The sequence below is a fragment of the Hippopotamus amphibius genome, chromosome 2 (assembly GCF_030028045.1).
Source record: "Hippopotamus amphibius kiboko isolate mHipAmp2 chromosome 2, mHipAmp2.hap2, whole genome shotgun sequence".
Classification (NCBI taxonomy): Eukaryota; Metazoa; Chordata; class Mammalia; order Artiodactyla; family Hippopotamidae; genus Hippopotamus; species Hippopotamus amphibius.
Window position 1 is genome coordinate 197,551,843 of NC_080187.1, and position 17,573 is coordinate 197,569,415.

Sequence of the window (17,573 nt, forward strand, 5' to 3'; positions counted from 1 at the left end):
TCTTCATAGTACTTGCCAGGGCATGGATCCAGACCAAAGTGTTAGAAAGAAGTTCAATCTGGCAAGCAGAACTATACACTATGTTGGAAGAAGAATGTAACAGGCAGTTAACAATCAGCATCAAAAAGTCCAACAGGAAGTAAAAGGATCTCCAGACAGGAAAATAGAATCCAGCTACAGAAAATTCACAAATAGGAAGCAAACAGAAATTTGGACTGGCACAAGTTGGTACTAGGTTAGCCAGTCAAATAGCAGGCTCCTACACACAAAGCTAGGGTTCAGAAGCAGAATTAACCTGGGTGGCAAGAGAAAATGTAAAAGCAAATCAGAGCCTTGGTCTTCAAAGGACTGGAATATTAGGCAGCCTATAAAATCTGGCACTTAGGCCAAGAGAAAAAAAATTCAGACACTAGAACTAATGTAGGTAATTTTATGTAATGACAGTAATATGATGCTGGATGCTAGATTGTAGAATTATATATCCTTAACTTCCTCGTATCTAACATTACAATTTGCTGTAGAGAGTGACGTATGCAGATGGGATTTGAGTGGTCCTGGGGCGGGGGGTCGGGGGGGGGGTAAGGAACTTTCTGTCTGGGGTTAAGACAGGGGCTAAAAAAACTCATGCTAAAACTCAAGCACAGAGTAACATCAGTGGGACAGAACAACAATCCACCCAACCTTATATGATTATGAGTGTCTGGAAGGGTAGCTATCCGAGTTATTTACAGATTCTGAATCATGTAAGGCTGTTAAATAAACACCATGAGAATATCTAAATTAGAGCACAGAGACTGTTTTATGTGAGATATTCTCAGTAAAAAGCTATCTGGTACAACGTTAACTGCAAAGGTAAAATGCTTTCATGAGCAAATTAAATTACTGAAGCTTATATATTTTTCTGAAAGGTAGTTTTGGCATTTCAAACTAAGATTCAGCAGTAGAAGGCTAGGTAAAGAAAAATTAAAACATTTCTATGGCTTTTTCTAAGAGTCTCTTTTGAGTAGAGGCAATCCTGTAAACAGTATTCTCAAACTACTGCTCTTTTGGAAGGCTTGTCAACTTTCACCCTTCTGTGATACAAGTGTCCCATGGGTTTAAGTACAATAAAGGACAGTTGAACTGTTTTGCCTGTGTAAATATAGAAGGCTAGCATGAAACAAAGCCTCTGGAGATGAAAGTATTTCATCCTTTGGCTTAAATTCAACACCCTGGGTTCTATTATGCCTGTTTCTATCTTTTGTGTTGCATTAGGTTGCTAGAGAGGATACATTTCTCTCTAATAATTAGTACCTTTCCTTTTATCTGTTTATACTTGTTTCTCTGGGTGCCACTAGTTACTAAGTTTTCTTCCAACTCTCCTCACTTTTAACTCTCTTCTTCCCCTCTTATTTTCTCTTTTTCTACCTAATTGGAGGCCATGAGGCAAAATGGTACAAAAACAACAGCCTAAAGTGATTACAATCCACCAGTCATACCTGACTGCACCCAAGTACACTTTTGCACTAGGTTGCTGCCAATTCATTGCTTTTGCCAGCAGTCTCAGTCTGTTGCTCACTCGCTCTCTCTCCCTCTTGCTCTCTTGTGTGTGTGTGTGAGCGCACACACGCACACGCACGCACACGCACACACACACACACACACACACACAGAGCAGTCTTTTTCTGTACTTGTCAATCAAAATTCCAGTCCTAGCTCAACCATCTTCTCTGCCCTTTCCACACAAATCTAAATTACATCATTAGTATATCAGAAATAAGACCAGACCAAACATGGCCTAGGATGTTCAGCCAGTCCCAGCACCATAACACCCTGTGCCAAAGGACTTTCCAGCCATGTCCATCAACCTGTTATCTCTGGGCACTGATCAAAAAGCATGCTTCTTCTTTGCCCTACATGTGAGTCTGTATTTGCGGGTCTTTCCTACTCTCATCCCCCTTTATTTCTTTGCACGTTCTTACTCCTGATTCTGCCATAATTGACTCCAACACCCACCCCAATCCTTTCTTAACCCTCAAATTTTCCATACAATACTTCTTAAAGTTAACCTGGCTCTTTCCAGAGGGCAGTGCTTTCTCTACCATTCTCTCCACTGAGGACCCCCTCCCCACATCAGGGGAGGGGCTAGGACCACAGGAATCAGTATTCTCCAGACTCACTGCTGCTAGCTCCAAGCTGTAATTCTCCCTTTCCGTAAAAATCATCATCCTTTGGGACTCCTGACATCTTTACCCTAAAGCCTTCTAGTCACTGTCACCTAACTGGCTTTGTAAAAATCATTCTTCTCTTATTCACTGAGGATTTTGAAACCTGGCTCCCAGCATCTGTCTCCATCCCAATTTATATCTCAATTCCAGAAGAGTCTAAGGTTTATGTATATGACCCATTTATCAGTTTAGCCTTGAAATACCTGGGACTCCTTAACTCAAATTACCTTCCCTTTAGCTTCACTTCTGCGGCCCACTCCCAAGGCCATAACTTGGACTTCTTCATTACCTGCACTGCATTACTTCAGCGATATCAAACTCTGGAATCCCAGCCACTAACCAGAGCTTTCTATTCTGCAAACTTTCCCTTTATGTCCATCTTCAACCCTATAATGCCCTCTAATTTCTTAACTGCTCTATTTTCTATTAGTCCACTGGACCCCTCATGGCATATCTTCCTTTCTAACCCAGCCTAGATTTCATGGCTAAATACCTGAGCTATTTTTCCATGAGTAACCTGGTCCTTTGCACTACTAGTCTTCCGCTGTACTTGTTAGTCAAAACTCCAACCTTGGCTCAACGATCTACTCTTAAATCCAAAACACTGAACGCTATAGAAGATAAATCACATAGCTGTAGTGACTAGCATTTCTATGAATTCACATTCTCTAATCTAGCAGAGCCCTCAACAGTACCCACCAAGTAACTTTTGTTAGAAATTTATCCAGTTTCATACTTGTCTTCACTTTCTTTCCTTCCATCTCAGAAAATAAACTATCACTTCTATTACAACTTCATCTTTCAACATTTTCTAGACCAAAGTAACCAATTCAACAGGAAAGCACATTCAGCTATGCACACTTCAGCACTCACAGGCTGCAAGGAAGAGCAATTCACAGCCACACCACTTGGGCTGCCTTCACTAAGGCTAAACAACTGTAACAAAATGATGGGAGAAAGATGTTATTCATCGGTGAGAGGTGTACAGCACTATCTGGAACACAAGCTTCATAATCATATTGACCTGGGATTGAATCCTGGTTCTACTTATAAACCACCACCACCCTAGCCAAGTTTCTTAACCTCTCTAGCCCTGTTTCTACATTTATAAAATCGGGATAAAGAAAATAATATCCAACTACTTAGATTGTTCAAGGAATTAAAAGAACTATTTTGGGTAAAGCTGCTAGCTTCTCAACACACATTTGTTAAATTAATGCAAAAGCAGTGGTTCCTAGTCAACTACAGTTGTGCGGATTTAATGAGATAGTATATGTGAAGCCTTGTAACCTACCACAAGTTATGAACGTAATAACTGTGATTATGACAATGGCAGCTTAAAGATAAGCAAATGCAATTAAAGAAATGATTTAGACTGGATACACCTGGGGGGCAGGGCAGGCAGACAGATAAAAACCAAGAGGGACTTTCACTTGCTGTGCTGTGTAAATTTTTTTCAAAAGATATATTCTTATAAAGTGTAAAAATAAATGCAACTTTTAACAAGAAGGAAAACAAAACCGAAATCAAGATAATCCATCTACCTTTGGCCTTGACCCAATTTTCTCTACTCTTCTTGAGGACATTTCAACCACCTCTTCTATCTCATCTGCACATCTATTCAAACCTTTTCTATTCCTAAAGAAGAACAAGGCAAAACAAAAACCCTTAAAGTTTCTATTCCACTGGCTTCTGGGAGTATTTTTGTGTACTCCTTTATTTTACCAGATCTTCAAATGTTGGTAGGTCACCGGGTTTTATCCTAAGGCCACTACTCCCCTGGTCTATATGCTCTTTTCAGATATCTCACCTACTCTTACAAAACAACTGCTACATAAATGCTGATAACCTCCAAATCCATAACATAGTGCTGGCCTCTCCCCTGAGTCTCAAACTTGCTGGACACTGTCAGCCAGACTGACCAAGAGACATCTCAAACTCAACACATTCAAAACTGAACTTAACTACATTCCCTCCTAACTGGCCCTCTTCTAGTGTCCTCTAATTCAGTTGGTGGCATCATACAATCAGTCATTCAAACTGGAAACCCAAAGTCATCCACAACTACACCTCTCTCACTCCCCAACAATCACTCAAGAAGTCCTCCCTATTTACCTCCGAATATTTCTCACATTGCCCTCCTCTTCACCCCACAACAACTGTCATAGTTTGTTAGTTGTTGCCTTACTTTCCGCAACACATTTTTCCCCAACTTACAGAATAAAATATAAGAATCACACGAGGTCACTGCCTATTTTTCTAGGTTCATTTGGCATTATTTCTAGTCTCAAATTTATGTTTTAGCAAAAAATAAACTACCCATAGTTCCTGACCTATATATCACACTATTTTTTTTTAATTTATTTATTGGCTGCATTGGGTCTTTGTTGCTGTGCACGGGCTTTCTCTAGTTGCAGTGAGTGGGGGCTATTCTTCGTTGAGGTGCGTGGGCTTCTCATTGCAGGGGCTTCTCTTGTTGCAGAGCATGGGCTCTAGGCACAAGGGCTTCAGTAGTTGCGGCACATGGGCTCAATGGTTGTGGCTCACAGGCTCTAGAGCACAGGCTCAGTAGTTGTGGCACACAGGCTTAGTTGCTCCTTGGTATGTGGGACCTTCCCAGATGAGGGATCGAACCCATGTCCCCTGCATTGGCAGGCAGATTCTTAACCACTGCGCCACCAGGGAAGTCCTGCTGATGAGGAAAATTTGGAGTTCACAGCTGTATGCCTGCTCTGCTTCTGTAAAACCTGCTTGCTGCACTAGAGTGAGGACAAAATACTTTAACGATCAACTGGAACCTAAAATAATGTTCTGTTCCTGCCCCTGCTCGCCTTTGTTTGAAAACCCTTTGCATGTAACCTCTAGCAACTCGTGAGCTCTGTAATCACCTGTAATCTATGGAAACTGAGTCGCCAATCAATTAATGCCAACTGTAGCCAATCAATTAATGCCAACTGTAGCTATGTATCTTTATATAAGGAGAGAATTCACCTGGAACGGAGCCCAGAATTTTGGAGCGTTAGCTCATCTGGGTCCGCTGACTCAATAAACCTGAGTTCTCCAACCCTCCAAGTGTGGTGCTTGGTTTCTAGTGGGATCGATTTCTGCAACATTTTATCACACTGTTCTTGTCTCTGAGCTTTTGCTCATACTGTCTCCTCTGCCTAAAATGAATGCCTTTCTCTCCCTTCCTCCTGAAACACCTAATTTTTTTTAAAGATTTTTTTGATGTGGACCATTTTTTTAAAGTCTTTGCTGAATTTGTTACAATACTGCTTCTGTTTTATGTTTTGGTTTTTGGCCCCAAGGCATGTGAGACCTTAGCTCTCCCACGAGGGATCGAACCCACATCCCATGCATTGGAAGGCAAAGTCTTAACCACTGGACCACCAGGGAAGTCCCCCTACTTATCACTAAGAGGAGCTCGGGTGCTATATTCTCTAGGAAGTTATTCCTGAAACTACCTTCCTTCCTTTACGGTTAGGTGCCCCTCTTCTGTACTCTCATTTTACCTTGTTCTTTCTATGTATTGTACTTCCCACACAGTGCTATAAGTATTTGTATGTCTCTCTCCTCTACTGATCTCAGAGCCTAGCCTATAGTCTGACAAACCACAAGCAATCAATAGATGTTCATTTAAATGGTTCAACAGATGGAGTGGAAGGGAGAGAAGAAGGGAGAGAAAGGGAGGGGAGTAAGAGGAACAAACTGTCAGAAAAATTGTCAATTCCAGCTCAACTCCACAAATCAGTTTCTGATGTTGTATCAGATAGGGGAAAAGACCAAGAAAGAACAGAGAGAGGATGAGAAAAGAAAAACAGACTTTGTGGTTAGATAAATCTCCCCACCAAAGATGTTCACATCCTAATCCCCAAAACCTGTGACTATATTAACTAAAATGGTTAGAAAGAACCTTGCAGATGTGATTAAGTTAAGGATCTTGAGGTAGGAGATTATCCTGGATCATACAAGTGGGACTGATGTAATTACAAACGTACTTATGAAAGAAAGAGGCAGGCAGGAGAGACAGAGTCAGAAAAGGAGATGTGACTATGGAAGCAAAGTTTGGGCCAGTGACGCAACTATTGGTAGGGGGCCATAAGCCAAGGAATGTGGGCAGTCTTAAAGCTGGAAAAGGAAATAGATTCTCCCCTACAGCCTTCAAAAGGATTGCAATTGATACCCTGATTTTAGCCCAGTAAAAGCCATTTTGGACTTCTGACCTCCAGAACTATAAGATAATAAATTTGTATTGTTTTAAGCCACTAAGTTTGTGTTAGTTTGTTATGGCAGCAATAGGAAAATAATACAAAAGTGTATAAAATGAGATATGATAAATAATACCTATGATGGCCTCAAAATATGAACTCAAATTGCCACAGAATGTATCAGAATTCATTGTGTTCGGTAACTGTCTAAAATTTATACAGAGCCACATGTAAATAAAGGATTGTCTGGATATAAAATGATAATTCATAGGATAATTTGATAATCTTTTAAAGATGGATATGACTAATCAAAGCAGCTCCAGTTTTAAAGAATCATGATTTAAGGGAAGTATTAGGAAGGACTTACATTAAATGTTAAGTGATTTTATTTTTATTTTTTTATTTTTTTATTTTTTTGGGGGTACACCAGGTTCAATCATCTGTTTTTTTACACATATCCCTGTATTCCCTCCCTTCCTTGACTCCCCCCCCTCGAGTCCCCCCCACCCTCCCTGCCCCAGTCCTCTAAGGCATCTTCCATCCTCGAGTTGGACTCCCTTTGTTATACAACAACTTCCTACTGACTAAAAATGTTAAGTGATTTTAAAAGGGATTTTAATAAACAATCCAAACCATGTGATATTTTTCACTTCCATGACATTTATACACAAAAGCAAATAAAAATAAAAGCCTTATTTAATTGTTATAAGATCTGACTTTTTAAATATGGAGGTACTGCCTACATAATTGGCATACTTGCATTATTTCTTCCCCAAAATCACACACAAAAACACCTATGTCAAAATATCTAGAAAATGTGGTAAGTATTAATATCTATGCAAATTTATTATAAATCTCATGGCCAGTGTTCAAACAACTTACTTTCCTTTGTCCTTCAACCATTCTGGGTTCTTTTCCTCCTCTTTTAAATCACAAAGTTCAGGAATATCAGTATTCATCGCTCTTCGTGCCTCTGCTTGTTTATGTAGCCACTGAAATGAGAATGAAGTTTAATGAAGGACACAAATGTCTTATTTTGTTAAGTTACTTTTAGATTTTCCATCTTCCTACATAAGATGGAAACACTATTTGTTATGGGCTGAATGTTTGTGTCTGCAAAATTCATATGTTGAAGCCCTAACCACTAACGTGATGGTATCCGGAGATGGGGCCTTTGGGCAATAATTAAGTTTGGATGAGGTCCTGAGGATGAGACCCCATGATAGGACTGTCCTTATAAGAAGAGGAAGAGACCAGAGGGCACACTCTTTCCCCCACCCCACCCCAGCATTCTGACCTTGGACTTCAGAACTGTGAGAAATAATTGTCTATTCTTTAAGCCACCCAGTCTATGTAATTTGTTATAGCAGTCTGAGCAGACTGATACAATATTTGATGATGGCAATTTAAAACTTCCAGTTTTCATACAGCTTCAAGCTTTTTTTTAAACTTCACTAGCTGATTAAGATCAAATGTATAAAAATTTCTAGTCCAAATTTCATCCAAATTTCTGGGAGTTCATGTGAATATTATTTTACTTTTCTTGTTTATAATATATATATTTTTACATTATAAAAATATATAAATGATTTATAAAATAATTTTAATTTTATAGTTATAAAAATACTTTTATAAATAATAAAACAGAAATATATTAATAACAAGAATAAAGTTAATATTTATAAAGTGCCATTGTATCTTAAGGAGTTACAATTATTTCCACAACTTTTCAATTGAGAGAGGTATCAGTTCACACCTTACAGTAAAAAAAAAAAAAAAAAAAAAAAAGAGTTCTTAGTGCTTATACAACTAAATATACAATATTCAAAATCCCAGAGCTCAGGAATTTATAAATGAATGAAAGATATTAATGCCAAATGTGACAACATTAGAAATACTTGATATCAATAATTAATTGTAATAATATAGTTATAATAAGTTTATAAATCTTGTCTTACCACAACACACACTGACCCAAAGTTTACAAATCTATTATGGAGAATGATGTATTTGATAAAATAAATGCATATGCAACAGTTTACCTCCTGGAATAAACAATAATACTGGATATTAAATCAATGTTTTCTCGTCAGCATTCTGGAGCCAAAAAAAGAAATCCTGCAAAATATATTTCTCTCAAAAGGAAATATTAAATATTTTCATGAAATAATATACTTAGTGTAATGTATACTTTAAAAATTCAGACCCAGTAACAGTTTCAATATATGAAATAAAAAATAAAGTATTTTCATTTTTGGTCGTTGTAACTAACAGCAAGCGTACCAACCTCCTCTTCTTCTGCCACTTGTGATTCCCGGAGAGCAGTTGGGAATACTCGAGGGGTAAAATTGATTTTAATACTGCCAACAGAGCGAGGAGCAGGAATACTGTCTTCCTTTAACTTCCCAAAAAATATATTTTCTGAATTTCTCCCTTCAAAAACAATATTAGCAACTAAGTTATTTATCTCTCATTTCCTAGTTAAAATTCAAACTGACTTTTCAGGTAATTACACATTAAAGTTACTTCTAAAATCCTATACAAATAATCCAAACATGTTTTCTACAAGAAGGAATATAAAATCGCTCATTGAAATTATGGCAGCTAATTATCTGTTCTTTTTTTTTCTTTTTTTCTTTATTTTTTGGCTGTGTTGGGTCTTTGTTGCTGTATGCAGGCTTTCTCTAGTTGTGACGAGCGGGGGCTACTCTTTGTTGCAGTGCAGGGCTTCTCATTGTGGTGGTTTCTCTTGTCGAGCATGGGCTCTAGGTGCATGGGCTTCAGTAGTTGCAGCATGTGGGTTCAATAGTTGTGGCTCGTGGGCTCTAGAGCACAGGCTCAGTGCTTGTAGCCCACTGGCTTAGCTGCTCCACAGCATGTGGTCTCTTCCCAGACCAGGGATTGAACCCATGTCCCCTGCATTGGCAGGCGGATTCTTAACCACTGTGTCACCAGGGAAGTCATTAATTATCTGTTCTTTTATCAATGACCTCAGCTACTTTCCTGGGGTTCTCTTCGGTAAACCACACAGTGGCTAACTTACATTCACTACAGAGGAACGCACTCTAGGCAACTTAAGCTACATCAACTCTAGAGGAGGGCACCTAGGCAAAGCCATCACTTTTCTTAAGCTCCTCTAGCAGTATCTTCTATAAGCTCCCCAATGATGATATAAAAGTTTTTCAGCTATTAGAGACAGCTAACGGAAACAGGCAAAGAGTTATAATGAAAAGCTATACATTTGTATAAAGGTAGTTAGATGTAATAATTAAGTCAATATGAGAGGAGAGATTAATCTATGTGTTAGAATATGAACTATATGAATAAAAGGAAGGTAATAAAAAAGGAAAAGTACTAAAAAAATGATATACAGATTTAAAAGGCAAAAATAAAAATTGGTTAAAAAAAGATTTTACACAAACATGACAGAGATATAAAATGAACACATACAATTAAGATATAAAACTTCCATTTTAAAGAAAAATTGAAAATGGCCTGAATTAACTTTTTTTTAAATTAATTATTTATTTATTTATTGGCTGCATTGGGTCTTCACTGCTGCACCAGCTTTTTCTAGTTATGGCAAGCGGGGGCTACTCTTCATTGTGGTGCACGTGCTCCTCATTGTGGTGGCTTCTCTTGCTGAGAAGCATGGGCTCTAGGCACGCAGGCTTCAGTAGTTGTGGTACATGGGCTCAATAGTTGTGGCTCACGGGCTCAACAGCTGTGGCTCATGGGCTCTAGAGCACAGGCTCAGTAGTTGTGGTGCACGGGCTTAGTTGCTCTGTGGCATGTGGGATCTTCCCGGACCAGGGATCGAACCCATGGCCCCTGCATTGGCAGGCAGATTCTTAACCACTGCACAACCTAGGAAGTCCCTGAATTAACATTTCAAAGGGAAGGAGGAGGGGGGCAAGGAAGAAAGAATAAGGGTCAAACAAACAAGAAAGTAACATCAACAAAAATTTGGATAAAAGATTTCTACAGATGCTTGTGATTGGGAATGCTATCTTCCAGTATCCTATCCATTTCCCCCTCTTTCTTTTAATAATAGAATTTACTGTGCCAAGCTAGAATCTACATAATCCAGCCTCCCTTAGTGTAACTGTAGTTATGTGCCAAGCCTGAGACAACAGAATGTGAATACAAGTGATGTATACAACTTATGGATTTATCTTACAGGTAAATCTACTTGCAGTGGACTTCCTCTTTCCCCTTCCCACTGGCTAAATACAATGCCAACTGCAGTGTACACCGTGGACCCAGAAATGGAAGCCAAAGGATGTGGTGATAGAAGTGGTCCCACCAGCCTAGATAACCCTGTGGAACAAAGCCATCTATCAGGCTTTGACTGGTCGCTGTTACATAGTAAGTATTAAATTACAGAGAATTCAATTTCTATTTTATTTGACCTGTAACTTTGGACCTCTTTATTTTAGCAGTTGGCTTGAACCTACCTAATACAATGTCCCAAGAATTTTATAGCCAAGTAAACTGCTGTTCACTTGTGAAGCCAAGATACATTCCTAGATATGTAAGAACTAAGTAAATACACCATCTAGGCATCTTTTCTGAATAAATTACTCAAACAAATGTTCCAGAACATGGAAAAATAAAATGAAGAACTCAGGAGTGGGAAACTTCAGGGTAAAAATGAAAAAGAATGGGTTTTCTAAGGCACACAAAAATGTTGTGAATTAAGATTTTTAAATGTTAATACAACAGAAGGAAAATAGAATAAAAAGTAAAAATGAAGTATATAACTTTAAATTTTATACTAATGATTCTAGGATACACAACATGGAGGGAATAAGCATTTATTTCCATAGTGAGAAATTAAAAAAATTATTTTGCTATTAATTTGTTCAACAAAAGTAAATGAATAAACATTTGAAAATGCTTATGAAAATCATTAAAGTGACCATGAGTTACATTAAAAATAGGATATCTAGCTTTCAAACTCTTACAGTAAAATAAGACAAATAGCAAAACATAAAATAAAAAGAAATACAGATCTATATCTCTCTATCTATATATATATGAGACTATACATAAAAGAAAAGGCTGGAAATTTAATGCTGATATAGGTACAGAGGTGAGAGCTGAAAATGCAATTACAGCCTGAGAAAGGCTACACTCTCAGTGAAATGGATACATAAAATCTCTGTCCACAAATCCAGAGAAGTGAAGCATGTCTTTTCCTGGGCCTCTGGATAAGAGAAGAAAAAAACATCTCTCTTGAGAAATCTAAACTTCAGGTATCCCTTGCGAGTAATTCTTACTTCTGCAAACCAGAACACACGAAACTTCCTCATATGCACACATAAAAATAATCCATGCTGAAGATGAGCACACAAACAAAAAATACAAATCATGTGAGGTTACAATGTATGTTTCTTCCTTACAGTAGGAAGAACAGTCAGCAGACTCAACAAACAGGAGGACTGGACTACTACAAATCAGAAATAACAGAACAATCTGAAAGAGACTATAATAACTTAAAACATGCTTAAAGAGCTAAAACAGGTTAAAATCCATAATGAAAAACTAAGGTAATGAAAAAAGAACAAACAGATATAAAAGAAGGAAATATAACTTGCAAAATGAAAAATATCATCCCTGAAACAGAAAACCTCTAGGACAAGTTTAAAAGCACATTAAGCATATTTGAAGAAATTGTGCAAACTAGAAGACCAGATCTGAGGATATTATACAGAATGCAGCCAAGGAAGAAAAACACAATTTGAAAACAATTTGCTATTTGAAAACAATAGCTTATACTTCCCAGAAATGAGGTAAGACATAAGTTCTTTGAGTGAAACTATACTCCAAGTTTTGAAATTATGAGATGAATATAAAAATGCACTTAGGCCCATCAACAGAAGAATGGATAAAGAAGATGTGGCACATATATACAATGGAATATTACTCAGCCATAAAAAGGAACAAAATTGAACCATATGTAATGAGGTGGATAGACCTAGAGTCTGTCACACAGAGTGAAGTAAGCCAGAAAGAGAAAAATAAATACCGTATACTAACACATACATATGGAATCTGAAGAAATGGTACTGATGAACCCAGTGACAGGCAAGAGTGGAGATACAGAAGTAGAGAATGGACTTGAGGAAACGGAGCTGGGGTGGGGGGTGAAGGGGAAGCTGGGACGAAGTGAGAGAGTAGCATAGACATATTTACGCTACCAACTGTAAAACAGACAGCTAATGGGAAGTTGCTGTATAACAAAAGGAGATCAACTCAATGATGGGAGATGCCTTAGAGGGCCAGGACAGGGAGGGGGGGAGGGAGTCATGGGAGGGAGGGGATATGGGGATATATGTATAAATACAGCTGATTCACTTTGGTGTACCTCAAACTGATACAAGAGTGTAAAGCAAATATATTCCAATAAAGAGCTTTAAAAGAAAATGCACTTAGAGTAACAAAATCAGAGTATACCAAAGTGAAGAATTTTAAAGCAACCAGGGACAAAGGATGGATTACCTTATAAAGAGTCAATATTAAATCAAGAGCAGACTTCCCAGCAGCAACATTAGAAGGCAGAAGGCAACAGAAACACACCTTCGAATTACTGATGGAAAATAACTGTCAATCTTGAATTCTACAACCAGCTAAAACATCCTTCAACAAGTGTAAAATAAAAATAACTGAACTTAACACTCAGATCTTTATTAAAGGACTACTAAAGGATTTAATTAAAGGAAAGGTAATTGGATCCAAAAAGAACTGAGATGCAAGAAGCAAAGATAATTAAAAAGCAATAAATATGGGTCAACAGAAATAGTAATAAGCATATGTGGTAAAGCCACACTAACAATAATGACTAAATTTAGAGGTTTAAAAATGAGGTGAGATCAGTTGACTCCCCCACCCCAAGATGTGGAATAAAATTTTTAGACAATAACATAGAAGATGGGTATGACAGAAGTCCATGTATTAAATTCCTTGTAATATTTACAAGTAATGGTAGAGATTAACTTTAAACTTTGTTTAGTATGCACATTAAAAATATAATAATTGGAATTATATCTATGTATCAAAATAGTTACAAAAAATTTAATATTGATCGTTCAGAGAAAAAAAATAGAATTTATACCTTTCAAATCAGTAGAAAGGAGAAGAGGTAGTTAAGAAAAACTCTTTAATCCAAAGCAGAAAAATAGAAAAAAGAACAAAAAATGAAGTCTGGTAAATATAAAGCACAAAGTAAGAGAGCATAAGGAAATTCTAAGACATTAGGATATATTTTATTTATAAAAATAAATCTAAGTAGCCCACAGCTAATTAAAATAAAGCCTCACAATAAGCAAAAATATACACTAGCAAACTATAAACGATTTATAAACACATCTGTAACACAATGACCCAGATAATATAAAATATGAGAACAACAGTCATTCCACTTTTATACATTTGGACATTAAAAATAAATTCTCCCTAATAATTCAAGGACAAAAAAAAATCATGATGGGTTACAAATATTTGCAACTAAATAATGAAAACACAAGATTTTGGGCTTCCTAGGTGGCACAGTGGTTAAGAATCCGCCTGCCAAAGCAGAGGACATGGGTTCGATCCCTGCTCCAGGAAGATCCCACATGCCAGGGAGCAACTAAGCCCGTGTGCCAAAAAAAAAAAAAAAAAAAAAAAACACAAGATTTCAAGACTTGGTAAATGGATTAATGTAGTATTTAAGAGAAAAAAATTATAACTTCATATGCACATATTAAAAGATTCAAAAATTAATGCAAACTGTATGAAGAACAGAGAAAACCCAAAGAAACTAGAAGAAGCCAAATAAAAATAAACACAGGAATTAATGGAATAGGAAACAAAGAAACAATAAAAGGATCAACAAAACCAAAAATTGCTTTTTTGAACAGACTAATAACATTTGCAAAATGCTGCAACAGTTGATCATGGAAAAATAAAATTGTATTAGGAACAAATAAATATATATATATATATACACATATATTATTTTTCAGACTATGTTCCATTATAGGTTACTACAAAACATTAAATATAGTTCCCTGTGCTATACACCAGGTCCTTGTTGTTCATCTGTTTTAAATATAGCAGTATGTATATGTTAATCCCAAACTACCAATTTATCTCTCCCCCCATCACCCCCGCCAAAAAAAAATGTTTTTTTAATTATTTCTTATATATGTAATCTAAAACAAAAAACAAAACTCATAGACACAGAGAACAGATTGGTGGTTGTCAGAGGTGGGGGGTGGGAGGTGGACAAAATAGATGACGGTTGTCAAAAGATATGAACTTCCAGTCATAAAATAAACAAGTCTTGGGAATAAAATGTACAGCCTGGTGAATACAGTTTTGTATATTTGAAAGTTAAGAGAGTAAATCTTAAAAGTTTTCATCATAAGAAAAAAGACTGTAACCATATATGGTGCTAGACAGATTTACTAGATTTACTTGGTAATCATTTCACAATATATACATATATTAAATCATTATATTGTAAACCTGAAATTTATAATGTTATAAATCAATTATAGCTCAATAAAAAAATAATTTTTAAAAAATTATTTCTGGGGACTTCCCTGGTGGCGCAGTGATTAAGAATCCTCCCGCCAATGCAGGGGACACGGGCTCGATCCCTGGTCCAGGAAGATCCCACATGCCACAGAGCAACTAAGCCCATGAGCCACAATTACTGACCCCACATGCCACAACTACTGAAGCCCACATGCCTAGAGGCCATGCTCCGCAATGAGAGAAGGCACAGCCCTGAGATGCCTGTGGACTGCAACAGAGTAGCCCCCACTCACCACAACTAGCAAATGGCCACGTGCAGCAAGAAGACCCAATGCAGCCAAAAATAAATTAAAAAAATAAAATTATTTCCTTTCCTCTGTTTCTCCCTTCCCTCTTCCTAATACTCCTATTATATGAATGTTGGACAACCTGGATAGATACTCTGGTTGTTTTATGTTTTCTACTTTAAAATCTCTTTGTCATCTTGTTCTATTTTCTGGGGAAAAAAATAACTATATTCCAGCTATTTGATTTAATTTTTTTTTTTTTTGGCCCTGCCATGCAGCATGCAGGATCTTAGTTCCCTGACCATGGATCAAACTTGTACCCCCTGCATTGGGAGCATGGAGTCTTAAAACCACTGCACAGCCAGGGAAGTCCCTTGAATTTTTAATTTTTTTTTATCACATTCTAAATTTCCAAACTATTTTTTTGGAAAATTCTTTATTATAGCCTCTTTTTCTTCAAGGATTAAAATATGTTCTCATCTTTCTTTTTAAGTTTCCTTCCATTCCCTGCACTACTTGGTTGTTCCAAGATGCATTTTTCTGTTTGGTTTTTGGCTGTCTGTTCATATTAAAGATGAAATATAACTTCTAACTGGAAGTTCTGTGTACATGATTCTGAAGATTGTTGACTAGTGAGCCCCTAGCTGGGCCATTATAAATGCCAAGGTTTTTCATCCTATACTAGTTAGCCTCCCTGTAGAGGAATTCTCCCATCTGCATCCCAGGTGCACTGGGCTCCTGCATGCCTGTGGGGAAGAGGATAGGGCTGGAGGGGATCTCCTGAATCAATATTTAGATTTTCACAATGCAGACTTTCATTCAATCTCTATATTTTCAGAGCAGAATCTCACTCAGTTCTCAACTGTGCAGAAAGTAAACCTCCAGCTGTCTGTTGCAGTAGGGTAGGACATCTGGTAATCAAAGTCTTACACACTTTCAACCAATCCTATTTTTTTCCAGACCTACATTTGCCCCCACCTTTAGAAGTACCTAGTTCTATCAGGTTGAAAAGGGACAAACCCACCTTCCCTAAAGCCTCTCTCTCCCTCTAAAATGCTTTTTTTTTTAAACCTTTTTTTTAAGAAATAAATTTATTTATTTATTGGCTACATTGGGTCTTCATTGCTCCGCACAGGCTTTCTCTAGTTGCAGAGAGCAGTGGTGCACAGGCTTCTCACTGTGGTGGCTTCTCTTGTTGCGAAGCATGGGCTTTAGGCACCTGGGCTTCAGTAGTTGTGGCACGTGGGCTCAACAGTTGTGGCCCACAGGCTCTAGAGCATGGGCTCAGTAGTTGTGGCACACGGGCTTAGTTGCTCCGTGGCATGTGGGATCTTCCCAGACCAGGGCTCGAACCCGTGTCCCCTGCATTGGCAGGCAGATTCTTAACCACTGCACCACCAGGGAAGTCCCTACAATGCTTTTAGTAGCTCAGCAAGTAGACAGCTCAGCAACTCAAAACCAGTTCAACAGAACAGGCTGATACCAGTAACTGACGTCAAGAAACTTCTCCTTTTAAACAAAGCTCTTTCTAACAAGACAAGGAAGCCCCCCACAGTCACGTATCTAACTAATGTTCATTGATTCCCCTTTCCTCATCCCTTATAAATACAAACAACAGTACAAGGGCAGGGACCCTCAAATGGAGCCTTTTGGGGGGATAGCCTCACTATACCTGGCCCTAAGCATAACTCTGTGGAATAATAAAAACTTGACAAAATCATGTACACTTTGATGCTTTCCTGCCTAAAACCAATAAACATTATTTTTTCAATTTTATTGAGAAACAATTTATGTACAATAACTGTACTCATTTTAAAGTATATTAAATGAGTTCTCACAGATGTACATACTCATGAAATCACAATTAAGACAGAAAATGTCTATCATCTCTAAGAGTCTCCTATAGCCCTGTGAAGTTTGTCCCTCCCCTTTACTCATGGTCCCAGGCCACCACTGATGTGCTCTCAGTCATTACAAATTAGTATTTTCTAGAATTTCATGCAGTATAGACTGTTTTCATGTCTTGCTTTTTTCACTCTACATAATTCTGATTCATTCATGTCATGTGTATCAATAGCTGTCTCCTTTTTATTGAAGAGTAATATTCCATTTTATGAACATATTTCATAATTTACTTATCCATTCACCTGTTGATGGACATTGTTTCCAGTTGTTCACTATTGTAAATAAAGCTGCTTTAAATATCTGAATATAAGTTTTTAGGTGGACACATTTCTCTTGTGTAAATACCTAGGACTAAAATGGCTGAGTCCATTTAAAATTAAATAACAGCCATTTTAGTCAGTTGACACTCTTCCAAAGTGGCTGTACCATTTTATATTTTG

The 17,573-nt window shown here is 37.5% G+C and overlaps 1 protein-coding gene across 2 annotated transcripts in view; it reads right to left on the reverse strand.

The window, feature by feature from the left end:
- DNAAF4 (dynein axonemal assembly factor 4) overlaps positions 1 to 17,573 on the reverse strand; it is a 58,798-nt gene that overhangs the window by 14,900 nt on the left and 26,325 nt on the right. For both annotated transcript variants that reach the window (XM_057722373.1, XM_057722374.1), the window contains exons 5-6: positions 8,703 to 8,848; positions 7,298 to 7,407 (exon numbers count right to left, since the gene is read on the reverse strand). In XM_057722373.1, the coding sequence (XP_057578356.1) occupies positions 7,298 to 7,407; positions 8,703 to 8,848 (256 nt within the window). The remainder of the gene's footprint in view (positions 1 to 7,297; positions 7,408 to 8,702; positions 8,849 to 17,573) is intronic.